The 27929-nt window shown below is 41.1% G+C and overlaps 1 protein-coding gene across 1 annotated transcript in view; it reads right to left on the reverse strand.

Moving 5' to 3' along the window:
* The window catches only part of LOC141440224 (uncharacterized), a 45894-nt gene that overhangs the window by 15543 nt on the left and 2422 nt on the right, over nt 1–27929 (reverse strand). The window contains 25 exon segments of the mRNA XM_074104683.1: nt 947–1027; nt 2129–2245; nt 3835–3885; nt 3887–3966; nt 5513–5597; nt 6750–6842; nt 7537–7644; nt 9193–9279; nt 9914–10005; nt 10512–10584; nt 11013–11114; nt 11645–11794; nt 12650–12741; nt 13625–13721; nt 14175–14249; nt 15438–15545; nt 16170–16229; nt 17995–18009; nt 18909–18988; nt 20401–20478; nt 20510–20545; nt 21208–21325; nt 22335–22457; nt 23403–23477; nt 23942–24116. Of these exon segments, the coding sequence (XP_073960784.1) occupies nt 947–1027; nt 2129–2245; nt 3835–3885; nt 3887–3966; nt 5513–5597; nt 6750–6842; nt 7537–7644; nt 9193–9279; nt 9914–10005; nt 10512–10584; nt 11013–11114; nt 11645–11794; nt 12650–12741; nt 13625–13721; nt 14175–14249; nt 15438–15545; nt 16170–16229; nt 17995–18009; nt 18909–18988; nt 20401–20478; nt 20510–20545; nt 21208–21325; nt 22335–22457; nt 23403–23477; nt 23942–24073 (2208 nt within the window). The 5' untranslated portion in view covers nt 24074–24116.

A 27929-nucleotide genomic window follows, 5' to 3' on the forward strand; every position in this document is an offset into this window, starting at 1 on the left:
TCAGAAAGTCCATGTGTCACATTGTCCATGGTCAAAAAGTCCGAAGGATGAAACGTCCTAGTGTCTAAAAGTCCTAGCGTCAAAAAGTCCATGGTCAAAAAGTCCGAAGGATTAAACGTACTAGTGTCTGAAAGTCCTAGCGTCAAAAAGTCCATGGTCAAAAAGTCCGAAGGATGAAACATCCTAGTGTCTGAAAGTCCTAGCGTCAAAAAGTCCGAAGGATTAAACATCCTAGTTCTGAAGGCCTGAATCCCATAATGTCTCATTGTATAAAAATATAACTAACACAACTAAATATAACAAAATAGATTAGAAGCTAGATTGCTCATCTGCATTATTTCCAGTCTGATCTATATCACACTGAGACCCATTCTCAGTAAGATCCAGATGCATCTATGATGCTTCGTACATGTCATGTCGAGTCGACAAGAATTGACCAGCTGATCCAGTCATGCAGATGGACTGGGGCCTCATTCTACATTGTCTCTTTCCATATTGTTATTGTATTGTCTACGTGGTGGCAGCTCTTATTGACTTGACAGTAAAGGCGATCGAGTCGAAAACAATTCGATTGCAATAGGTGTAAACAAAACCAAATTAGAATGAGTGAGACCCCTGGACTCTCGGACATATGGACTATCCGACATTAGGGCATTATAACTTTTGAACTTTTTGACAAATGTGACCTGGACTCTCAGACATATGACTATCCGACATTAAGGCATTATAACCTTCGAACTTTTTGACAATGGACAATGTGACACCTGGACTCTCGGACATATGGACTATCCGACATTAAGGCATTATAACCTTCGGACTTTTTGACCATGGACAATGTGACACCTGGACTTTCTGACATTTGGACATGTATGCCCCTAAACGTAAGCTTCATATAGTTATAGGACACTGGGCCGTAGGATATAAATTTAAATGGTAGTAAACTTACCGTGGGATAAACTCCGTATTGGTATGTTGTAGGCGGTGGCTGGTAGAAGTATGCGTAGCCGGGTGGTAGGGCGGTCGGTACCTGGCAAACAAAACGTATCCAAGTTGAAACACACCAACAATGCTACTCAAGCATGGGTACACAGTACTACAAAAAGCTCCTGGCGATATACCTGCGCAGTGAGCGAAATGCGGACCAAATTGGCGGCGGAGCAGCGGGGGACGCGGGAGGGGGCGTAGGAGCGCGCGCGGCCGTCACGCCATTGGCTTATTAGTTGACAGATGGGCAAACGTATCCCCTCCACTAGCCACCCAGAGCTCTTTTTACGTGCGTTGACTTGTAGCTTATTACTACATCACATTGGGCTGTTGTTCCCATGAGGGCTGTGCAGACTGGGACCTTCACAGACCATTGTATTGCTTCGCATGCATATCCAGGTTTCCTCAAGATGGTGTCCTTCACCGTAATGCCGATAAATTTCAAATGTGATTTGACACAGAATTCTGAAGCTCAAGAGGCGCGAGACCGGATTGTCTATTGCGTAACATTTCTGACACTAGCGTTCACAAGCAAATAACGGTTTATGTATGCGAAAACTGCGTGTGTGTATATGTATTTACTATTTTCATGTGTTTTTCTGTAATTTATTATATTTTTTTTTTGGTTTATTTGTGTAAATCTTGCTGCATACGTGTGTTTATCTTCTGTGTTAGTAAATAAAATAAATGTCTTCTTTCTTTCTTTCTTTCTTTATTTGATTGTGATCGCGAATGGCAAAAACGTTAAACATACGGCCTTGGACTTTTTTTGACCCCACAATCCTCCAGAGGCAATATGCCAACCCACTAGGCTATCATGGCTTTTTTGGCATCATCATCATCATCATATCAGCCAGTATATACCTCCAGTTGCTTCGGTTGGAAGCGGCCTGCATCCACCTTGAACCCGCAGCTTTAACCAGAGGCCCTATTGTCACACACTTGGAAACACAATCGTTTGCACCGCTTCTTTCTGTCACAAGGTTTAAGACGAGGGCAGAAAGAGATGGTGAGTGCTATCGCGAGCGCCCGGGCGTTATACAATACGACCACAAGTCATCCGTCCATTTCATTTTTTTTTTTTAGAAGCTATATAACAGGACAAAGAAGCGAATATAGCAAGTAAATAAAGGTGGCGACTCACCTGGCTGACTTGCTGCGGGGAGGCCGCGTCCGTGCGCGTAAACCTCTCGGTGGGGCCCAGCCCGAACGTACCCTCCCGCGCCCCGCTCACGCCGTAACCCACCTCGTAGTACCCAGTCTGAAACAGTGATGATTGTCACTTTAGCATCAACTAAAAACGATTGGAAACACGGGAAAGCTTAAAGCTACATATTAATGGATACGGAAATGTCACTCATTTCACTGAATACAATAATTGATTGGCACTAAGGGCCTACGCTGACTGGCGCGGGTGCACGCCTGTGTAGAGTCCGTCACACGCGACGCGTACAATGAGAGCTATTGCGTATGAATTCGCCGCTAGAGGCGCTAGTGTAGCGTGAGGTCTCCGAAATGTCAAATCTCATAGTATTTGGGTGAGCTACGCGGGTTTATTTATAATTAGAATTATTTTGTGAATATTTTGCAATATCTGAAATTAATTATGGCAAATATGCATTCCGGGGCAATGAATGTCTGTGTTTTGAGACAGTTTTGTCTTTCGGAAACCTTTGTCCTCCCTTTTTTCCGGACAAAACGGGGACTATGGAACACTGTGGCATGCTCGATATTTATATGGTACGGTTTTAAGGTGTATTAAATATGATTTTAATCTAAACTTTGTTTTCACGCCCGTAATACAGACTTTGAAAGCCATACTTAAAAACCTCACGCAACAGTGCGCCATCTAGTGAGACAAAAAACGATAGCCCTCATTGGAGCTGCTTATATTTTTTCTCAACAGGTGTCCACCCGCTCCGTGCAAACCACGTCCGCTAGTATAGACTCGCCAGGGTGCCTCGTTAGGGTGCCGACGTATTGCGATTCAGATCCGGCTTCTCCCTATGGAAACCATTATGCAGAGTAAGCGGGTCATTTGTCAAAATAAGTATACCTCGTTGAGTTTCTTGTTGAATTATTCTCAACACAGGTTTTTCCAAACCGGTGGTATTGAAATTCAAACCGTTTGTTCTGTAAATAGGCATTATTCATGTAATTTTTTTAAACTAACAGCGCTTTCGGACCATCGTTGCCAAGAAGAATGCGCCGCAAGAGACTTGGCAGAAAGTCATTTTTTCAAAATAAATAATTACAAATAAGATACTTAGAAAGGTAGTTTTATTTCACATTCATAAGTGTTTGTTTGTTATAGCCGCCCTAAATTGAATAAAGATAGTGTTTTTTTTTCGACTTTTGAGTATCAATTTACTCAAAGAGAGTATTGGTTCGTTGCCAGCCTTTTAAGCTCATTACATTCACCCGGCACACGATCAGCACCGCTTCGCCGCAAGCGGTTAATATTCTTTATATGTATTTGTATGGGTATGCGCTCATTACATCAAGTCCGTAGCGTCACCGGATCGCCTCGCTCGCTCGTGTCCACGCGCGGACGGGAGTAGACCACGCGGTGATAGCTCGCTGCTCGTACGCTTGCCTCGCGTGAACCGCGCGCGGTCGGCGCGGCGCTCCCCACTCTCATTTCATAATAGACTACTCGGAAATTGGTGGACCACTCGACGTCCACTCGTTGTCAACGCAGCGTGCACTCGTGGACCACCAGCCTGTCGACAACGAGTGGCCGCCGAAAGTCGAGGCAGTGCTGGTCGGGTGCCGGGTGGGTCAAATGAGCTGTGGCCTTAAAGAAAGTATATGTGCAGCCTGCAGGTGTAGCGTGTCGCATGTCGTTACCATGGGGTGAGGCATCGTGCGCGTGAGCAGCTGCGCCTCGTCGTAGTGCGCGTACCCGGCCGGCGCGCCCGCCACGCCCCGTACACGCCGCCGTAGCCGCGCCGCCCGCGCCGCCGCCCGCCGCGTTGCTCACTGACAATAATAGTAGAGAATAAAGAACAAGACCATAAAACGAGCCATTTTACCCGAGCCGGTACGGCGAGGGTGATAAGACACGTCAAGGGGAAAATGGGTTTAATGCTCGAGTTTTACACTCTGCTTTACACTTCGATGGCGAGGAAATGAAATATCAACAGTGGAAACAATTGTTCACTTACTGCATACCTTTTATTGTTCGTGTATTATCACATAGCTATAAATTTTTAGTTTTATTGATCTATTTTGGTTGAGTTTTAGTTTCATATAAATTAAAAATTATTAAATAGTATAAATGTAGAAACTTCTTTGTTTGTGGCTGTTTACACCTGATTGCCTTGGTCCTAGACGAAGATTTTACTTTATGCACTTGAGCATAAAAAGTCATTTCATGTCGCCTACATTCAGCATAAATACGAACTTTGCGAGCATGAGAAGTGAAAAACCATTTGTTCTTTTACCTCAAAAGCATAAATTCCTTGTAGAGATTCACCGAATAGCATTTCACCTCGAACTAACAAAATTTCAATAAAACCTTGTACTTGACCTTGTTCGCGTAGCTTTTTACATTTTTATAATTAATTTGTAGCATCTCATTTTTCGTGTAGTATTTTACCGTAGACGCATTTCGCCGCGATCGATGTTTGTCTGGGACTCTAATTTAATTTGACGCGTTAATTGATGTTTGCACTAAAATACACTAGTACACGATCGAGGTGAAATGCGACTAAATCTAAAAGCGACTAAAAAAAAAACCGATTGAGACACAACGCTATAATTAAATATACGATCGAGATGAAATTTATGCTTTTGAGGTAAAGAACTAACAAATGAATAAAACTCACTTGGATTTTGACGATACTACAGTCGCTTCAGTCTTAAGTCGTAAGAATGTATTGAACGAAAGTAATGTTACTTAGACATTTTTGTAGGAAACTGTTTGATGCATGTCATTTTCATATTTATACGTCTCAGCATTATAGTCTCCTATATTATATGCATGACATTTCTATATTTGTGTGAAGTGTATTCAAATAGATAATACACAGATTCTTCCATTCACTTATTCAATCGATTTACTGCAACTGGTGCAAATGGAAAATCGTCCACTTGAATAGACCATTTTGAATTTGAACCAAAATGAATATCAACCAACGTTAATTTTGTCAAAATGTAATTGTGCTGGAAAATATTTACATCCAAATTTATTTTTGTTGTAAATTAATTTAAGCACAAATGGAATATTTCCATTATAAATTAGGAGCAAAATTAAATAAGCAATAAGTGAATGTTGTCTAAATCAAGTCTTAACTTAATATGTAGGCCCAAAACAAATTATTTCGGGTGGAACGTATTTGCAATTCGTCATATTTCTGAGTGTACGTAAATACAAATGGCCTTTTTTTTCGGCATACATCAAATTTGTCAATTTTACTATTAGAACCTTGTCCTACAAGGTTCCATTTTGGACGATATTCAGGATGGACAAATAAATAGTCTTATAACACGAATATCACATTGAATTGAATGTATTTAAAATTACCTGTGGTGGTGGCTACTTTGGCAGTGCTGGTTTGCGTCGTCGATGTACTCGTTAAACTGTTACTTGAAGCTACTGAATTGTCATACTGTAAACAAAAATTTATTAAAATTAATGACTTTCAGCAGAGTACAAAACAATACCTCTCCTTGCATTCGGGTAATAAATGCGAAAAATTGCAAAACATAGCGGCCGGACGGAATCGAAATAAATATGTTATGTAGCAGTGGTGTGAAGTAACGTGACAATTATTCATTTTATAAATCGGAGCTTTTTAATTCGTATTACGGAACGGAATAAAAATTTTTAAGCTACCTTTACATATAATATCACAATGTTACAAAAGTTGAAATTCAAGATTAAACAGAGAAAGATATACTTGTTTTAAATGACTGACAACGAGTTTAGCACGTCATGTTTCGGGCTAATCCGTAACCCTTCTTCTTCATGTCGAGCTAAACTCGATTTCAGACGTGAGTTGTTATCCGTTCTGTCATTTAAAATGAGTGAGTATCACGGTAGTTTCATGTGATACACTTGCATTGCATGTGACATACACGCAAAAGTAGTGCCATACCTACTGCATAGAGAAAAGCGTTTTAGAGAGGGACTGACATAAGTTCGACTTTCAATCGAATCATTTATTTTCTTCGCAAAACATTGACTACATATATTTTCATTATAAAATATAAAATATAGCACAAGACCGGTCTGAGTGGAGAGCCTTGGGGGAGGCCTATGTCCAGCAATGGACATCTTTCGGCTGACATGATGATATAAAATATGGCAAATCCTGGAGTTGGCAAATACTGTACTCTTTGGGAGTCCAATGGATAACAAAACATCGAAATTTTAATTCAACTGCCGGGTCAAGGGCCAGTACAGACGATGGACTGCATTCCAGTTGTAACGTAACTGCCAATACAGTTCAATTGCAGTCAGAGTGCAGTTGCGCAGACTGCAATCGAACTGCAACGAAAAATGTATGGACAGTCGGCAGTTGCGGTCACGTTGCAGTTGGAGTGCAGTCTGTACTGGCCCTAATAGTTCACGTCAGGTAAAGCCGAGTTCAGACTTGCAAGAAAAATCGTGCAAGTTGCATTACATTGCGAGGCCGTAAAGCCAACGAGTTTTTAGTGGTCAATCGAGCGCCGCAATGTAATGCCGCTTGCACGATTTTTCTTGCAAGTCTAAACTCGGCTTATGGCTAGGGATGGGACAAATAGTAGCAAGTTGTTACCTGTGGTGTGTCCTTTGTAGGTAGTTTAGTCTGTGGTGAAGGCTGGTAGGTGTACAGAGCACTGCCCGCGTACACTCCCGCCGACGACGACGTCTGCTGGAAAATAACACGTTTTAGCACAGAGCAACAAAGATTTACAAGTTTAGATACGCCCTTACTTTGACTTTGTAGCCACACTTTTGGCTGTTACGCCTTGCCTTCTACTACAAAAGCGGACCTGAGTAACGAACTTATGACTAACTGAAGGGGACTTGAAGTGAAGGGTAGGCAATAAGATTTGTGGTGTGTGTGTTTGTGTGTGTACGCCGTGAGGGGCCTAGTGGTTTGACTTATGGCATCTCGCTTTGTTCAAATCCGGAGGCTCGCATCTCTTGAGTTTTTCGAAATTCGTGTGCCAAATTACACTTGGAATTAACCAAGAGCTTTACGGTGAAGAAAAACGTCGTGCGGAAACCTGCACTACCCTGCGAAACAATTTAATGGTGGGTGTAAAGTTCTCAACCCGCACTGGGCCCGCGTAGGAACTACGGTCCATGCTCTTTGATTCTCAGAGGGCTGTGCCCAGCAATGAGACTTTTTTTTTATGGAATAGGGGAAAACGAGCAAACGGACCGCCAGATGGTAAGCGAAGCGATGGACACCTGTAACACCAGAAGAGTCACAAGTGCGTTGCCGGCCTTTTAGGTAGGAGGAGAGGATTGGCCGCGGTTGAGCATAGTAATTGTTTTAGTTCAGTGGTGTGCGTGCGTGCGTGCGTGCGTGCGTGTGTGTGTGTGTGTGTGGTTACCTGATAGGAATTAATCATAGGCTGGTACTGCGTGAGCGTCGCGTTCGACGCGTACGCAGCAGCCGTCATGCCCGCAGCGCCTGTTAGTGACGCGTTTGTCGAGTTAACCTGCTGAATAAAATATCATAGGTCGATTATGCTAGCCCTTCACGCCAATATATCGCCGAGGAATTACACTGCAAGGACAAGAAGGCAATAGGCCTCTTCTTGAACACTTGGACATAGGTCTAACAGTGGACGTCCTACGACTGATCTGAGTTTGTTAGATCAATTTCCCAGAATCGTTTTTCCCGAACGTTTTTTTTTTTCAATCGTTTTTCGCTGAAGCTTATTTTCACAGTAGCGTTTTTTTCCAATCAGAATCGATCATTGCGTAGTTTTGGCCCTTCGGGCCGATGCAAACTCAACATAACCTAAACCGAACTATGTTTCTGTGTCGATTCTGTTTGGGATAAACCCCATTTGGGGCAATAAGATTCAGTAAAAAAGCATATTGGGAAAAAAAGCATGTGGGAAAAAATGCGAACGGAAATTTTGCTACTAGGAAATAACGATTCTGGGAAATTGACCAAACAAACCTGATCTGATGATGACGATGATGAAGTACACTGCGCTGGAAGTGGCTTAGCTTTGCATTTGTTGAAGTCATCGGCAAGTGTCCCCAATTCTTGTCGTATTTTTAGGTTTGATAATTGACAAACGAAGATCGCCAATAATTTTTAGTAAGAAACAAAGTTTTTACAAAGTAAGATTTATGTGTCCAGAGCAAACGTTTCAGCGAAAAGAAAATAGTATCTATAGTACATTGTATTTTAAGGGCGGAAAATAAGGAATTGCGAACAAGAGTCTATTACAAACCCGAAGTCGAAGACTTTAATGAGTCTATGTTCGTAATTCTAGTACCGCCCGTGCGACATACAACGACATACAATGTTTTTCATCACATTTGCGAGTAAAATTGTCTATTTGTAAGCTAATATTTTTTCAAAAATTGCCGATACCGCTGACCACGCTCTTGGCAGTGCCAGCTCCGCGCCAGTGCAGTGCGCCAGGCAGTAACAAACTCATTGACCGACCTTGGGCTTCATGACAAGAAAATTTGCACGCGCAATGACTCTTACCGACCACGGTTTTCATGACAAGCACATTAAGGTCGAGGGTTTTATTTGGGGGGTTGCAACCAAGGTAGCCTGCGTGTGTGATGAAAAGACTATTTTCAACTAGGTTTCGGTTCTTTTCACTTATCATGATTTACTACTGTTTGCTACTGTTTCTATCGTTCTGCCAATAGTTTATAAGGGATAAGTGTCCGCTCTTGTACAATCGGGGGCATAAATATCTACCTTATGGCTAGAGGCATAAAGGTGTACGGATATTTTTGACGTCTTGGTAACGTACATGACCTTATTTAAGAAACCAATGTACAGTCGCGGAATGAAAACGTTGACCACCTTAACGTCTGTTTTTGCTTGCTCAGTATAACTGCTTTATCGACCGAGTATGACAATATACCGCCATGATGTCATTCAAGAAGGTAACCTGTGCTTGCAACGTGTAGACGAATTTATTTGAACTCTGGTCAATCTTTTCATTCCGCCACTGTACAGTCACGTCGGTTTTTTTCATGATTTTTATGTACAATACAATACAATTTACCTGAGGAGCGTACACATTAGCACCGTACACAGGCGGGTGATGCGTTACCGCGTGATGCGGCGCGTACACATTCTGTTGTCCCACAGTCTGTAACAACACAATAGGCTTGTTAACCCTTTAACCGCCATTGTCTGAATTATAACACAAAAATTATCCAGCTCATTTCGCCGCAGTCTTATAATTAAGACAAAATGTCATATAGTTTCGGTGTAGGTGGCGATACGGGCACGTACGAATGAAAACGTATTGGCGGTTAAAAGGTTACCAACACCTCACAAGTAAAACGTTTTTTTTAGAGTTCCGTATGTTCGGGAAAATAAACCCTTATGGCTTATAGGATCACTTTGTTGTCCGTCCGTAGGTTGAACAAATATTCAGAGTCAAGACTCCCCTTGAACCAACCCCTTAACCATGACCTTGACTCTTTGGAGCAGTGAAATAAAATCAAGTTTTAAAGTCGAAGCAATCAAAAATATGTAGTCATTTAAAAAGAGTGTTTCCATACAAATTGCCAAGAAATAAGCTGATGAGGTTGAGTGCGCCTTGGTACATTCTTATTCTTCCGGTGCCCTCTCCTATCGGAGGTCGGCGATCATTAGGGCTATCTTAGAGACTGCCGCTCGAAAGAGAGATCTGGTACTCTTTCCGAACCAGTCTCTAAGGTAGGAAGGAATACATTAGAATTGTTAAAAGGTTAGGAGAATACGATTCTAATATAGACCTTGTGTCGATGGTGCTGCGGCGCGGTCGCGGGCGCGTCGCCGGCTGACACGGCAAGCTGTTTCATCGCTGCTGTCAATTGCTTTTCTAGATCTGCAAAAAAAAAAAAAAAAACTTGAGTAAAAGGTTGCGTCTGGATGATCTGAAATACACGGCAATATTTTTTTCAAAACTTGTTTCTTCGTCTTAGTGGCTTCCGCTTCTTCGCTGCCCCAAGCTTCCCAGACGTCCAAATCCATGCCTATCTCTGTTGCAAATTGTATCCTAATGTCTGAGGTTTTTAGACGGTATTCAAGCCAGGTTTAGACGAAACTGTAACTGCCCGTGTAGGCCAACTGGATTAATTTAATTCCTGTATTTTTTTTGTGGTGTGCATACGCGGGGGTTGCGGGCACTGCCTTAAAAAAATAGGCCAGCGCTCTATTCCCTATAGTGCTGACTGCTGTTGAAATATTGTTTATACGAGGCCAAAAACAAGCCATCTCTGACTGCCAGTGAAATTAGCAGCCGACACTGGCTTCGTCTAAACCTAGCTTCAAGCCTATATGCTGAAACATTGAGGATTTGTTTATAAGCTTATTTGTTAGTATTTAACTCACTGTTGGCTGGAGGCGCCGCGGGCTCCGCCGGAGGCGGGGCGGCTGGCGTTTCAGTCGTCATACTTTCCGGGAGCTACAATCATAAAAAAAATAGTGTGATTGAAAAACTCGGTAAATCCGACAAACGAATAAGAGGTTGTGGACGAACGTTTATATGCGTTTGAGGCATAAAAATCATCATCATCATCATTTTCTACAGGTGGATTCACGAGAGCTAGCCTGAATGGATTGAATGAATAAATGAAATTATCTGTGCGTTTTTTTTCTATTTGAATACACTTCACACCATGATAATAGGCATCAGTCATTTTTCTACAAAAGTACCAGCTCTTTTCACCAAAAAACACCAACAGTGAATGCGTGAAGGGTAATTTTAAGAGAGTTTCAAATTGTTTTTAAAATCCTATTCTACCCGACTCATTTCATTGTATAAGCGACAGGAAACTGCGGTCGAAACGGTCGTAGAACTACCCTTAAAACGAAGCCTTGTCGTGTACTGACCATACTGTTCGTTGTGTGTGTGGGGTAGCTATTGGTGGGCGCTTCAGCGGGCGTCTCGTGCGCGCTCACCACTGGCTGCGGCTCCGGCACCGGCGTCGCCTGCTGACCAATCAGATGCGTATTAAAATACACGCCCACAAATATACATCGTGCTCGTTTAGCTTAACATTAAATCGCGTTATAGTGGCACAATATTATTTCTACTAATTATTGTGTAGTGTTTAGTAAAATTGTAAAAAACACAAAACTGTTTTTTTTTTCGATGTAATGAAATTCGGTAAATAGTTTGTCGACATTTTAAGCGTAAACCATTAATACAAGACAGGCGTCCCGTTATATGTTCGTAAACAAATCTTACAAGTATTCCAGGATTTAGCATATCCAGGATTTAAAAAACAATTATAAGGTGAACTGATCAGGTAAACACAGTTTCTCGTAGATATTTACTCTGATTAAAATATAAAATATATCAGTTCCGAAAAGGGATTGAACTTGGTGGCCACAGAATGAAATAAAATAGATTGACACATCTTTTTGATGACCTAACTCTCAGCTCAGTCCGTCAGTCAGTTGTTTGGTCCTTTGTGCGGCGGAACCTTCGGTCGGCGAGGGCGGTTATTGTTTGTTGTGACCTGGGGCTGCGGCTTGGGCGCGGGCGGCGGGTGCGCGGGCGGCGGCGCGGGCGCGTCCTGCAGCGCTTCGGGCTCCAGCGCGCCGAACTGCACGTCCAGGAACATGGCGCCGCCCTCCCCGCCCGGCATCTCCACCGCCGACGATGGGATCTGCCACGAAACACAAACATGTAGGTCTAGTGAAAAAAGTTTATAAAGACTGACATGGAAAAACTTTTCTCACTTTAACTATACAATTAATTACAAAGTAATAGGGAATATTACGCAAAGCTCTACGCAGGGGGCGACGGGTCTCCGTCGTAATCCATAATATCGTTTGTCCTCATGTAATGTTTGCCATCATAACGATCATAATCCATAACTCTTTTTTTCTCTTAAACCATAAAATTCTTAAGAAATTAAATGGCCACCCCGTAGAACTTTATAGGCTAGGTTTATTTTATAACAGTTGTGAATTATTTATAGTTATTATCAAGAATAAAGAGTTGTGGCAAATGATCATTATGGCAAACATTACATTATGGATTTTAATATGTATGGATTAGAATATAGACTCAATATTTATTAGTAACAAAATGTATAATAATATTTCCATAGATAGTAACGACACGGCTACCTTTCCAAAAAAATAATTGAAATAATATGATATTATGGCATCCTACGAACATTAAGACATTCAGATCAGAAACTGTTTACGGTTTGTATTACTGCTACGTTTTGACGGCAGAACATTGCACTAATTTTCTCTAGTTTTGACGGTTTTTTAAATCTCATCCTTCGAAGAACGAAGAAGAGTAGAATTTTTCTAGTTAATTTATTGTAAAATAACATTAATAATCAAACAACAAAATTGATTCTCTTCTTTTGCCGCAAAAAGATATTAATTTCATTAAATTCTATGATTTTACACAAAATAGGGTAAATCGCAGTCAGAGTCGTGGGCAACACCTAGTGTTACAATGTGAAAAATAAATGTCTGTCTGTCTTGTTACAGAGGTACAATACCTTGGAAGGAGGAGGCACTCTCGCGCGCTGCGGCTTCCGCTGGCTCGCGATGTCTGACGATCCATATACTCCATAGTTTGAGGAATAGACGCCTGCAAGAATCACGCGAATAGTATCACAAAAGACAACATAAGCTGTGAAATGGCATTTAAACTAAAGAAAAACGCCAAATAAAAGGTTTATTTCAAAGAGGGGCCCATTGCACTGCGCGTGCATTGCGTGGCGTTGCGTCGTCGCAGCGGATCCACATCAACGCATCGTTTGCCACATCTGCGTTTGACGCAACGCTCCAGTGGGGCCCAACAGTATACTTCGTTTCATTTAGCATTTGAAATGACTGTTTCTAAAAAAAAAAAAAATGAATGAAGGCGAGCGATCTTGACGTGTCTTTTTATTGAAAACCACTTTTGAAAAATAAGTCTCAGCAAATATGTAACAATTACCAACGACATAATGATCACCTACATGCTTTTGGTATCACAAGTATTTTTTTTTTAACGTTTTTCAATAAAAAGACTCGTCAAGATTGTTTACCCTTTTTCTAATGCTAAAAAAACGAAGTATAGAAACCGTTAAAATAAACCTTTTATTTAGCGTTAACGGATAAAGGTGCGACCAAACCGCTGCTTGAAAAACGGTGACGGTACGGAATCGCAGTGACGCATCGTATGCGCACCGTTTTTTTTTTGCATGCTTTCCACACCGCTGCTTAAAATACGCAAACGGTGCGGAATCGCAGTGACGGGCCGTAAACGACAAGACTTTTGTTCGTTAAGGTCCTGACGTTTACGGCACGTCACTGCGATTCCGTATTTTAAATCCGCACCGTTTGCGTATTCTAAGCAGCAGTGTGGAAAGCATGCGATAAAAACTGTGCACATACGGTGCGTCACTGCGATTCCGTGCCGTCACCGTTTTTTAAGCAGCGGTTTAGTCGCGGTCGCACCTTAATACTAGTTAGTATAATGTACTTACTGTTGTCGTGCCGTTGTGACTGCTGGGTGAGCTGCGAGAGGTACTGAGACTGCGCCGCGCTCAGGCTGCCCGACATGCCCATTGGCTGCATCGTCGACTGGAATACCAACAAAGGTTTTAGTGTCCGATAGAACTACTAACTATTACTAAACTCATCCAAAGTGCTTAGGGTCATTTTTTGGCCCAAGACAATTTTGATCCTTTCAATATAGGCACTGAAACCGGGGCTGGGCGCGCCTAGCACACGCTCAGATTGCCTAACCTAGCAATAAGTTTAGCATAAACCTTCTTAATGCTTTAGTTTTACTTAATGAGGATTTGTTGAAGGCGAAGTAACACGAGATGACGTTAGTATCGAGAGGTCCGTTTCACGTTAGTCTTGCTTGTGATTGGCTCATTTAATTATTTAAAAACAAAACGTGACGCAAATCTCGAAGCTGTCAAGCGGACCTCATAAATCTATTTTTTATTTTTTAGTTGTATTGAGTCAGGTTTTGTAAACAAAGATTATAAAAGTAAACTTTACTTTAATTTGGTATTTAGAACAAACCTGGTGTCTCGGTTGCGTGTCCGCCGGCGGCACTGTCTCGCTCGGCGCCGACACGGGGTGGTGTGGCGCGCTCATCTGCACAAACAAACAAAATGTTAATAAAACACTGCATTTTGGAAAAAGGATTCTTAGGCTACGTACGCACTATGCGGTCAGCGGCGCCGTTTTAGCGTGCCGTCCCTCTTCAAAGTATCGCTTTAGAAAGAGACGGCGCGCTCAAACCGCGCGATTAGCCGCATGGTGCGTACGTAGCCTTATGGTGCTTTTCCATCAGCAAGGAGTGGCAAAACGAGGTGAAACGAGAATTGAAATCGCGGAGGCCCGACCAAACCAAACGACCAAAGAACGACGCGGGCTGGCGAGATAACACGCGAGAATCGTGTTTCGGGGGGTATACTGTTTCCTGCTGATTCCAGTAGCTAGATCTATATAAACGAAGCCAGTGTTATTACTTGGCTTTCCTAGCCTGAAGAACTCATATATCCGGGCATTTTTCTAAGGCCCAGGTTTCACAAGCCTAGCTATAGTGATTTCCCTTTTTCAGATCCAACGAATCCAGCGAGACTCATCCGTCTCGTTTGTACTCACATGTCTAGTGGCATTTTGTTTGTTCCCCTCATGGGACACCGTATTACCTGAGGTAACCGTTGGGGGAGAAAAGTCCTCGAGCGACCACGAACCGGAAGATGAAGCATTGGCAGACCTCCCATGCAACTAGTTTTTTTTTAATACTGCTTGTTTTTTTTTATTGTATAATTTTTTATAAGAGCAGTAAGAAACATTTGTTCTCGGTCCTCTGGGTTGTGGCATAAAATCAGTGTTTTGCTCCTCCGAGCAATGTTGACCATGGCCCTTTTTTGGAGTTATATTACTGTAAGCTGGCGGTACTGATGGAACCAAATAAATCTTTCCTACTTTCTTTCTTTTGTACTACTGCAGTGCACACAAACAACATGAAATGTTTACTTTTAAGTTTGGACTGAGTTTTGTATCTGTATATAATGTTGATTGTGTGTGTTTGCAGTACCAAATAAACGTTTTATCTATCTATCTATCCCTCTAGTCACGCCTCTAGGACGAAAGTGGCGAGTTGTCATTCATTGTAGTGTTCTATCGCATGCGATCGCATTCACCTTCTCTTTCTGCCCTCACCCTATAACGCGTGACAGAAAGAAGTGGTAAAAACGATCGTGATTCCAAGTGCTTAACACAATAAGGCCTCTGGTTCGAAACCAAGGAGCTATAAGTTAGTCCAGCACTCACGTCCGGTGGTCTGGGCGGGTCGGGCAGCCGCGCGTGGTACGTGTAGCTCGGGATGTGTTCCGTGGGACCGTTGGCTGCGGCCGCCGGCGCCGGGGTGTCCCAATCCTCCTGCACATGGAGCCATGGGTTAGAAAAGACCGTACGTAAATAGCTATAATCAACTTCACTGATTGACATTTAGTGGCTGTTTTACCATCCATTGATTAGTGTTAACTGACGGCTAAATGTGATGCCGTCTCTATTTGTTTTGTTCGAATAGACGGAGACGGCATCACATTTAACACCAATCAATGGATGGTGAAACAGCCCCTAAGTTTCACATTCTAATGATCAAAATGTGACTTGGGTCTTATGAGGTTAAATCCAGTTCAGCTAGATTCTATTAACAGGTTTTTCCGAACCGGTGGTACTAGATATTATTTGACATTTATAAATGCTTGTATGAAGATATTTTGACTATGACATGTTTCTAGCTAATTCATATCATAGCTCTTCCTTCCAGCGTCTTATCCAGGATTATTTCACTACTAGCCTGTTACCCGCGACTCCGTTCTGCGTAGAATTCGTTTATTGCTACCCCGCGTATGCAATTTTCCGGAATAAAAACGATCCTATGTCTTTTCCTTTCATCTTAATCGGTTCAGAGGTTTACACGTGATGAGATAACAAACAAACAAACAGACTTACAAATTTTAGCAATTATGTACTTTCATGTTCAAAAAAAGAACTTACCGTCGAGTTGTTCGCTGGCTGCTCCTCGGCATTCAGCCCGCTGGTGCTCGGCGTGAATACCTACGTCAAACGGCAAATGGAACGCTTAGCGCACAGCTTGGGTACACGCGACGGCAAGAATCAAAGCGAGAGAGATGTACTACCACGGTCAGTTGGCAACACGCGATGTCTAATACACAGGGTGTCCCGTTAATAGTGGTCAACATGGGAAACGGCGTGTAAATAAGGCAAACCTTGGCTTATCGGTGATACTGCTTTGTTTACACAGATCTCACTCTTGAAGAAATGCAAGCTATGAAATCGATGGCAGCTGTCAGTTTTGATGCTTGAATCGGGTTGGCAGCAATTTCATTGCTTGCATTTCACTATTGTGAGCTCAACGTAAGATAATAACGTAGTATGACCGGATTACGAAGTATCATCGATAAGCCAAGGTTTGCCCTATGATAATTTATTTTTCAGATCACAGATCCCATAAAAAATATACAAACTTGATGCCGTGTTAAAGCATTTTACGTCAAAAATGTGACATTTATGAACAGTGTTGCCCTCTTAAATTTCTATTCTTATATGTTGTTATCTTTAACGCACCATAAATCAAAACTACATTATATTTGTTGCAAATAGGCTTTAAACGTATTTTACTTGCAAGACTTAGGGGGGCCTATTCACCTCTCATTCATAAAAGTTATAGTGCCATCTCTTTTTGGTTTGTTCCAAAAACAGAGACGGCATCAAATTTATCAATGAGTGGTGAAACAAGTTTTTTTAAGTGCAAAGTTAACTGTTATACTGTTAAGTTAACAGACCTTTTCGAACTAGAGAGAGCCAACTCAACGTGGTAATACACCCGTCCAAAGGACGGTAAAATACTGCTAAACAAAGAATACGCATACGAGTCTTCAGCATACATAATATATATTAGTAAAAATCATTCAGTATGTATGTTAGCGCGTCACTTTATGGCTGCACTTTTTTGCATAATACTTTTTTACTGTGTTTGTAATTGTCAAGAACAGGTTTATATGAAAAAGTGTGCCAAATGAAAGGAGATTTTTTTTATTACAACCATCCAATGTATCTGCAACGATCAGATACGGTGTATATTGTATTTCGATCCAATTTATGAAAAGTGTAAACAAAGACGCCATTTATCCGACCACAGACATTCAATGATGTGAAAACCTAGAACCTATTGCTAAATAATTAATAAAGTATCTTAGTCAATTGTATAATTTAAAATACTTGATTTCATTCCAAAGACTGTTTATTCAATTATAAAAGCAGTAACTATTTTTTAATTTTAAGGAAAGTAAATAAAAATCGCTTATTCATCCGCGCATTAATCGATTTTTAAAATGTCAAATTTTCCACCATCTCTACGCTAGTAAGTACTATGCTACTACAGATTATACACATGTTTCAATCAAGAAATAACGTGAGATTTTAACGAAGATTTTTCAAATGAAAAATAAATTTTGAAATCAAGTGAATTTTGGCGAAAAAAGTGATTAGACATCTAGTTAAAAGACACGAATTATAGATAAAATGATTCGATCCAGTGAGTGTTTATAATACAAGAATTTTGATGAAATCGGTTTGTTTTAATAAATTGGATAGGCATAACGTATACACCGATACCATTTTGTGCGGACATGTGGACGCTTACATTAAACCGAAGTGCGGCGAAGACTTCTATGCGCATTCTTCTTGAACTACCAGTGTACTAGACATACTAATAATTACGGGGGTATTAAATAGCTAATTAATTCTTGCCACAACTATAACTAATTGGTTGCCCAATGATAAAAATGGTTATAGTTACTTTTTGTTGGAGTACCTTTTGAACAACGAAAAATGTAAATTAGAATTCAGTTATGTTACTGGATATGTGTGTACCGGTGGCCTGGAGTGAATATTTTCGTTAACTAACCCGGGAAATGAGAGAACATGGGCCATGCTTGGTTTACACGAGCTTAGTAGCTAATGATTAGTACTTGTCACTTACACTTGTCAGATGTGTGTAAACATATTGCACAAATGCTTAGTATTAGTGCAACTCAAAGTGCAAGTGAATAGAAGCCGGTCCTGTTTACAAAGCAACAAGAGCCTATCTCCATCTAAAAATCTACTAATACTTACACTTGTTGGGTTGTGTGAACATTCATATCAAGTGAAAAGTGCCTAAAAACATTTCTTAAAACGAGTCGGCGGCGGTAATCGATGGCGAAGTCTTTTAACTACTAATACCATTATCTAACACCAATGTCAAGACGGCTACTTATCACTTGTCACTCTGCAGACAAGTCCCTAAACACTTACACTAATGACAAGTACTAAACCCGTGTAAACCTAGCATTAGGTATGTTTCGTTTTGATAACGTGGTGGGAATCGAGTTTTTGCGGTACCACGCCACTGATATACTCGTATAATATAAATTCAACTAGGCAACCCCAAAAAAAGTGTCATGCTACACTCATTTTTTTTTTTACAAAGTTGATTCTTTATCGTTAGGTTTAATTACGAAATAAGTTAAGGGAATACTAGTTCTGAGTGCAGCAGTTCAATTTAAACAATTAACAAGCATCTGTGAATGATACTTAAATAATAATATACCCATTATGTTAGCAATTTAAAATTTTCATAGCAGTTACTTGAGTGTTATTTATCAGCAATGTTAAGTAGAGCTTTAATAATGGTAAGAGTGGTCAGAGCTGGTGGTAAACGGTGGTGGTTACCTTGGTGTCAGAGAGGGATCCGGACCACTCCTCGTTGTCCCAGTCTTCGGCACTGGGGAACGAGTCTGCGACATTGTTGCCTGGAATAAAACATAAGCACTCTTACCCCCTGTTTCACCATCTATTGATTTAATTATTGACGGATAAATGTGATGCCGTCTCTGTTTGTTTTGTTCTAATAGACGGAGACGGCATCACATTTATCCGTCAAATAAAATTAATCAATGGGTGGTGAAACAGCCCCTAGCCTCTCAAATAAACATCCCCGTTAAAACCAGACATTTTGAAAACACAAGTTCGTCTCGCGCACCAAAACTGTTGAGCATTGTAGGTAGGTAGGATGGTAGGAATGGAACCACCTCAGGAGTACTCCTGAGGTACAATCAGGAACAAGAGTGTACACTCTTATGAATAAAAAAAAATTGTACCGCGCGGAACCTATCAGCAAGCTTATGGGACCTTAGAGCCTTTAAACGAAGTTCAATTATCGACTTCGTATCGTACCGTTCCGCTCATGCTAATTAGAAAAGAATCAAGGTCTTCCCACACCATAACAACTCAACAGCCACTCAACTCAAAGTTAAATATGTATTGAGGTTTAAACCTTGTCGTATTTCCTACTAAAATGTATAAAAGGTAGTGTACAGACACCAGCACAAATGATACAACAAATCGTACATAAATATCTAATACCATATTTCTAGGGCGGTAGGACGCGTCAGATATTAATGCAGAAGACAGTATAAGACCTTATGAGTTAAGTGACAGTATAATACGCACTTCAAATTTGGAATTTCAGAGTAGCCCTCCAGTTAATCGCTATTCTATTGTTCGCCGCAATACTGCACTGCACGGTCGCCGCCATTACTATAATACTTTTCACATAGCTTAGGTTCGGTGACACGTGTCATTAAGCAATTAAAGGGTTGTGACAATGTAAATTAGAAACGATTTTTTGCGATTTTCGATTAAATATGCTAAGGATGTGTAATCTATTTTGTTAGAGATAGTTTATATTTATAACTAGTTTTTGCCTGCGGCTTAGCCCGCGTAGCAAGTGTTTTTGCTTGTTTATCGAGATCGAATAAAAAAAAAAAAAAAAACTCACAAACCTTCTTTCCCCTTCAGTCTTTTTGGCATTATATCAAAGCTAATTTAATAACAAAGTAACAGTTAAAAACATCAAACAATACGAAAGTCAAGCTCTATTGTAATCGAGTTCCGTTTTACGCCATAAAAGTTGACGAGATTAAAATTAGTATTATTAGTTTTATAACAAAATAATATATTTTTAAGTGATTTGTGTTTTATTTAATATTTTAAGCTACAGGGAGATATTTTTTTTAGTTCTTTCGAGATTCAAGTATATTTTTTATAAAATATTAGCCTGAAACATTCATGGCGCGGAATATAAAAACAGCAAATGTCACGGTACCCAAGCTATCCGAAAATTATTATATGTCCAGTGCGTGCGCCGCTTACACTTACTTACCGGTGTATGGTTGGTCCTCGTGGAGGCGCGCGGGGCGCGCGCGGGCGGGGGCGGCGGGCGGCGCGCCCCCGACCGCGCCCGCGCATCGCGCCGCGCCCGCGCCCCGCGCCGCCGCGCCCGCGACCCGCGTCCGACTCGCCGCGACCTGCCGACCGACACCGTATTGTCTAACGTTTCTGACACTCGCGAACACAATCAAATGACAGATTTAGTATGCGAAATCTGTCATTTGATTGTGATCGCGAGTGTCAGAAACGTTACGCAATAGACCCTCAGGTTATTTTTGGGTAAATATTCAGCGTATTCGTAGCGTTTTTTTCCTCATGTCCGTTTTGGTAAATATTACAAGAGATGATGGTCAGGATTATATTTTTTGAAAACTAACAATACCGCTGCTTAATCCAGCGTGATCAAAATTCCAATGACTTTTTCTTCCGTTGTGCTAATAAACGTGGGAACTTGGCCGTTTGGATTCAGTCAATAAAGTGGGCCCCACTCAGCATAATGTTACGGCAAGCCGCAGCGCTGTTTTTCAGTGGGACCCATTTTAAAACAAAAACATATAAAAACATACAACACACGGTGACAACACCAACGCCAGCGGTAAAAAGTTCGCAAAGAAACTTTCAATCCAGAAACAGTTAAACCTCAACAAGTCAGGCCAGGGTTTGATTTGGCTATTGTAGACATTGACAATTTCAATAATAAAACGAAATATTGAGCCGCCTGTCAAAGTTAACGGGAATCAAGAAAAACACTTTATATAGTTCAACTGTAGTATAGTAATAGAATAGGCGGTGTACTCACGCGTGCGTGGCGGGCCGGCGCGGTCGCGCGCGTCTCGCTCGCGCGGCGGCTCGGGCTCGCCGTTGCCGGCGGCGGCGGGCGGCTTCTTTTTCTTCTTCTCGCTCGTCTGCCACTCGCTCTGGAGAGTAAGCACAATATCAAGATCTCGTCCAGAACATAGTATCATTCCAATACTCAACCGGTGAGGATAGTGTATTGGTTATTTGTTTCAGGAAATCAGAGGCCTAAAACGTCTAAAACGGTGTGACATGGTGACAAAAAGAGATGGTGAAACCGATGGCAAGAGCCCGCGCGTTAGACAATAAGGCCTCGGATCCATGAACTATTAACAATACAGCTATAACCAAAAAAAAAATTAGGTACATGTAACCACAAACATGTTAAGTCTGCGATGCCTTGCGTCAGACTGAAACCTTTAGACTACTCCTTTAGGACAAAAGGAAAGCCTTTCTTTAGTTCTATGGTCGGCACTCTTACCACAAATGAAGTACACATTACGCCGGGACTTCAACAGTTGGACTCTCAGGGTGTAAGTTACAAAAGTGTCAAAATGTCGTTGGATATTGATTCTGGACTCCAGTAAGTTGTAATGTAATTATGACATCACTGTGTCCTCTCACAAGTTTAGAACCTATTCTCAGGAATTAAGTTCAAGTCTACAGGAAGATGTGGCAGCAAGGGCAGCTACTAGATCCCTTGCTGCTACGCGAAAATGCTCTTAGGAGACCTTTACTAACTTTTTGAGTGATAACAATCGACATTCACAGATTTTTGATAAAATGTACAGTCAGCGAGAAAATCGACAGATTCGACTTTTTTTTTAATGCCAATCGGTCCCATTTCTATCAAGGATTAAAACACTCTTTGAGACCAACTAAGGTTAGAGTACAGAACACCCACAAATCAAAGAAAACTTTTTCCATACAGTTCGTAGAGTACCAATTTGCAAAGTGAAACTTTCGCATGTTGTTTTTTTACGAATATGAATCCTTTATGCTTAGAGAAAATTAAACAGTATGTAGACAACTAAAAACTGAACATTTTAACTAAAGTTAGTGTCTTAACCCAGTATTACTGCCCCATCTCAACTACTACGGCCTCTGATGTTGTCATGATCATGGTGTCACCTGTGTCCGCGGCGTGTCCTCAAAGAGCAGGTTGCAAGCGGCCGCCATATCATTATCCGAGTCGTGCAGCGCCGAGCAAACCTCTTCTTCAGTGCGACACGTCATCTCCATCAACTCTAGCACCTGTTTAGCAAACAGAATACAAATTAGGAGCTGTACAAATTCTTTTCCAAAGCACTTTTATAAAAGATTAAAAAATATTTTATTACGTATATATACCTCGGTTAAGACCAACACACACAGACGTGGGGTGTATTTACATGGAGTTATATGAACGCCATCACACCGACGACGGGCGCGGGTCGGGTGTTCGACCCGCACCCGCCGTAAGTGTGTTGGGCTTTACATTTAAAGGGTAGTTTAAAAATTGTTTTCCGTTCGATAACACGCCTTGACAACTTTTATAAAACAAATAAAATAATAGCCTACAGTATTGCCGAAATTACGTCACGTTTTGACGTACAACTGAAGTCTTGCGGCTGATCACGTCAAAATGTAACGTAATTAGGTACCGCAAATGTGTTACTAATTATTGAAATAATAGGTGCAATTACGCTGAATTTCTGCGCAAAAAAACACATTTACAAGGACGAACAAACTCAAATTGCCCAATAAATCGGAATGTAAAACGAACCGCGTAACACCGGGCGCGTATTTTCAGCATACTTAGCTTAGACACTGACACTAGCGTTTTACAAGTTATTTAACTTGCCGTTTGTTGCTTTTGTTGTTGTTGGATCAAATCTTGTTAGTTTTGACCCACATCCGGTCGTCGGATTGACTTGAAATTTGATAGTCACCAACTAATATCGACACAACAATCCGTGCATAAATATCTGATACGTCTCTATTTCTAGTGCCGGTAGGACGCGTCAGATATTAACTGTAGCTGACTGTACTGTACAGACAACAAAAAGTACAGTCAGCAAAGAAAAATCTTGCTCACAACTACGAGCATTCATTAATTACGAGCGAAATCAAGAGCCAAGGGGCCAGCCATTGTTTCAGAATCCCATAATTACAATAGAACGCCGATAAGGTGATAATACAAGTGAAAACAGTTCTCACCATCCTCCGCACGTCCGACGTGTCATCGTTTTTACGGTCGGCGGTGTGTGTCAGGCGAATGTGGTCTGTGGACGCCTGGAACATACAAGGTGTGTGTTAGAAAGAGAAAGACCTGGGCCCTATTCCACAACACTGACAGGTGTACTACTACTTTCAAGCTAGAAACACACTGACGCCGGAGGCGGAGCGGTCCGGCGCGGCGCGAAGGCGGCGTCGGTTATAATACAATACAATACAATACGATAGCTCTTTATTGCACACCAACACATAGCAAGCAGTACAGAAAAACAGGTATATACACAGACTTTCTGAGGTAAGCAATAGGCGGCCTTATAATATCCATATATATTTATATTTATTTGTAATATTCGAGCTAACGTGAAAGAGGGCACACAGAATACCGCGCCACACACACAGAATAGCTCGAATATTACAACCGACACCGACTCCGCGCCACGCCGCACCGCCCCGCCACCGCTCTGTGTTTCAAGCTTCATAGATAAAGATAAATAGTTCAATGGGTGATGAGTGCAACTGACTTGTTTGACTTTGTCCTTGCCGGGCGGCTTGGAGGCGCCTTTGGCCTTGTCCGGGGCTCTGTCCTTGCCCTTGGCGGCCGCGCCCCCCGCGCCCCCCGCACCACCCTTGGTGGCGCGTGCTCCCAAACTCATCTTTAAGTGCTATATTTATATATACAGCTTTATATACAAGCAGCTGGAACAAAAGATAAACACTGTTATTTCAATGTCCAGCATTGCTTTGACCTAAAATCCCCAACATTCCTAAGGCCACAACAAGACTGAACAAAACGTGCATAAACATCTGATACGACTCTATTTCTAGGGCTGATAGGACGCGTCAGATGTTTTTGTACGCTCCACTGTGGCAGATATTAATGCAGGTGATTGTACGCACTATGCGGCTAAACCGCAGTTTTAGCATGCCGTCCCTCTTCAAAGTATCGCTTGAGAAAGAGATGGCTAGTTAGAACCGCGCAGCTAGCCGCTTAGTGCGTACATAGCCTAAACTTTTGGTCCAGGCTCTATAGCATAAGGGCTCATGCTATAGCTCCATGAGAGCAGACGAACGTCACAAGTAAAGCCCGCAGCACATGTGTAGCGCTGACCGTCAATTTCTGCGCAAGTGATACGCACGCTTGGCCTAGTGGTTTGACCTAGCAGAAAATCGTGATACAAAGCTGGGCTTGTCTGACTCAAAATTTGTTTACAAAATTCTTTATGTGCGACAATTTACTTTTATATTCTACCACGAGCTTAAGAGTAAATAGCAGCCTAATGTATGAAATATACCTAAATTTGGAAGCTGAGGAAACCTACGGAATTCAATAGTGTGTGCAAAGTACCCTACCGCACTGGGCCCGCGTGGGAACAGTACAAGCCCTCTCATTCAGAGATGTATGTGCCCAACAGTGGGACATATATAGGCCGGTATGAATTACATAGACATAAAAGTTTTAAGTAGCCAGTTATAGTAATTCCAGCTCAACCAATTAAAAGCCTCGAGTTCACGTGGTACAGACTACATAGTTCATTGACCGTGAAATCTTTAAACGCGTTTTCTTCAAGACAGGATTATTGACGCGTTGGCTCCACAGACGGGCGGGAGACAAAGTTAAAGGAGTTTGGGCCATGCATAAATTACGTCACAATTTCGATCATTCGTGCACCCAATATACGCACACAGACATTCGACTAGAAGTCGTCAAATTACAAACAAGTATCTTTGTATGCGTGACGCCAATACTTTTAAGTCGACGGAGTTTCTGGTTTCTAGGGGAACCAGTAATACCGTCTTTTCCAAAAGGGTCCCAAGTTATTGTGAGGCCAGCCAGGGCCCCAGCATGGCCTAAGGCGGCCCGTAGGAGGAGGGGGGAGATACGTAGAACGAGGGTCACCGATGTAGCCAAGCGAAGTACTCGTAGCCCGTTGAAGTGGCAATGGGCTAGCCATAGAGCACAGAGGACAGGCCGTTGCGGCAAGCTCTCGAATGGAGACCGCGGTTCGCGGGCACTGTAGGACGTCCACCAACGTGATGGACGGACCAAGAACATTATAACCGCGGGTTCACGATGGATGCAGTGCACTTCCAACCTAAGCAAATGGAGGTCTATGGGGGAGGCCTATGTCCAACAGTGGATGTCCTACGGCTGGTATGATGATGGGTTCTCTATCGTTTGCCCGAATGTATCTAGAATTTTCATTTGCCATAAAGTAACTTATTTCTGAAATAGTAATTTCTTCAGAGTTGATATTAAACTAACCTAATCTACTGCATCCTATATGATGACATTTAAAAAAGTCCTGAAAACAGCACGGTTCTTATATAGAAATTTATGGCAAACGTTGGTATGGCAAGTGAAATTCGGGCAAGTAAAGGTAAACGATGATGATGGCGTGCATTGAGCAGGCTGTTTCACCACCCATTGATTCATTTTATTTGACGGATAAATTTAATTAATCAATGGATGGTGAAACAGGGGGCAGGAATATATAATAGTATGTCAGTACTATTATATATTCTGTGCAGGGGGTTAAACTACCTGCCTACTCTAGAATTGGCCCAATGCACGTCAATCATCATCATCATCATCATCATCAATGGATGATGATTGTGATGATAAGGGGAACCAAGCTTTATATGATACATCTGTTGATAAAGGCTAATGGCAGTACTAGACAAATACCCACGATTCAAACAAATATGAAATTAAAGCGCGTATTACCTACTTTTACATCGCGTAAACACGAGTCATAAAGTTTTTAACGCCACTGAAACTGCCGTAAACTTGACCGCCATTAAATAGTACACATTTAGTTAAACAAATAACGCCTGTCAAATGGTACATTGACATTATGTTCCAATGTTTGTATACATTGGGTACAGTCAGCGCCACTTCTGGTGAGGGGGACTTATATAGGGCCACGCACTTGAAGAGTTGGAAACGTCGGAGCATAAGAGTGCGTTTCCACCAGAAATGGAGAGGATGTGTTACGAAGAAAGTGTTTTTCATTAATCAATAGAAATGCTTTATTAACATTTCATTTGCACTTTAGCTTTAGGGGAAACCACTGAGTGGAACGACATATTTATGCATGCTTGGTTGTTTTCTTAGCAAATTAATAAATAAATATTGATGCTGGTGACTGTACAAATTCAATAACAAGACAAGACTCAAGAAAATATTTTTTTACATTTAGACTATACTTGGTTTGGATAGGTATTTAACTAAATGTAAACAAAACAACCTCAAATTGGTTGAAATCCCCCCATTAAATTGGCCGTTTTAGGATTATTATGTCAAAGTCAATATAAAACAGTATATTTGACTTTGGCACAATAATTGGGATGCACCAAAAAAAATAACCTATAGTTTTTATTTTATTTTTGGAAAGAATAGGATATTTTAAGATACCATTTTCATTGATTTTGAATTTGGATGAGTATTTAATTTTTTATATTTTTTTACGAAATACGCTGGATGACGTCACAGTGAGACAGCCACATTCCATTGCCTGGAGAAATTCAGGTTGTACATAACATAATCTGTGGCATTACAATTTGACAATAATTCAAGCACGGTTTAGGGTCCTAAATGAACCATGACAAATAGTTTTATTTATTTCTCTTCTTTTAGCTTCGATTATTCATATGTTTGTTTAATGGTGTGATAGTAAATAGACAGATTTTATTAAAATCTGATATTTAAATTCTTTTGTATTTACTTGTAACATAGTAATTTAATAATTTAATTTGCAAAAATACATTGGAAATACTCGTATACATTTCGAACTTTACGATAAATGACAACTGTTTAAAGCCGGGTGCGCATTGATTAAAGTTCTATCTTTGTCACTCTTTGCTATTATAAGCAGGACAGGAACATTTCAAACTGTCAATTTGCTTAAGAGTGTAGACCTGCTTTATAACTGCCTTTGTGACGGGACACTGCAGGGGTCGAATGAGGGTCATTATTTAAATTCTGTTTATTTAATTCAGTTTATCACATTTTTAAAATCTGATTTCTGAAAACGCTTCACAAAGCCTAAATGGTTTTCGATTTACTATATGTTGTCAAAAATTGGGACATCCCAATTGCAGATCTGACTCTGTTAATTGTCACAGTCGAATTATCTAAACATTTACATTTCTGTATTGAAATACACTATTCTAGTTTGCATTACTATGATAGATAAGTAAAATGTATAAAAACCTTGAATGTACCAAATCTGGCAGCGGAAGTTTGTTTACAAACATTTAGTTAAATACTTATCCAAACCAACTATAAAATATCATTGAAATAATTATGACAGCAAAACACTTAACACTGTCTGTTGACACCTCAACATGACATTAACTGTGTATTGTGGAACAGTCATCTAAGCAAAGGCAGATTGAATACTTTTTTTTTTAATTTTTGTTGATTCTTTGAACACTACAGGTGATCATGTCAACCTCATGGGTGCTCGCTCAGTTTCCTACACAAGGGAGAGATCACAGAAGTGGTAT

The sequence above is a fragment of the Choristoneura fumiferana genome, chromosome 22 (assembly GCF_025370935.1).
Source record: "Choristoneura fumiferana chromosome 22, NRCan_CFum_1, whole genome shotgun sequence".
NCBI lineage: Eukaryota > Metazoa > Arthropoda > Insecta > Lepidoptera > Tortricidae > Choristoneura > Choristoneura fumiferana.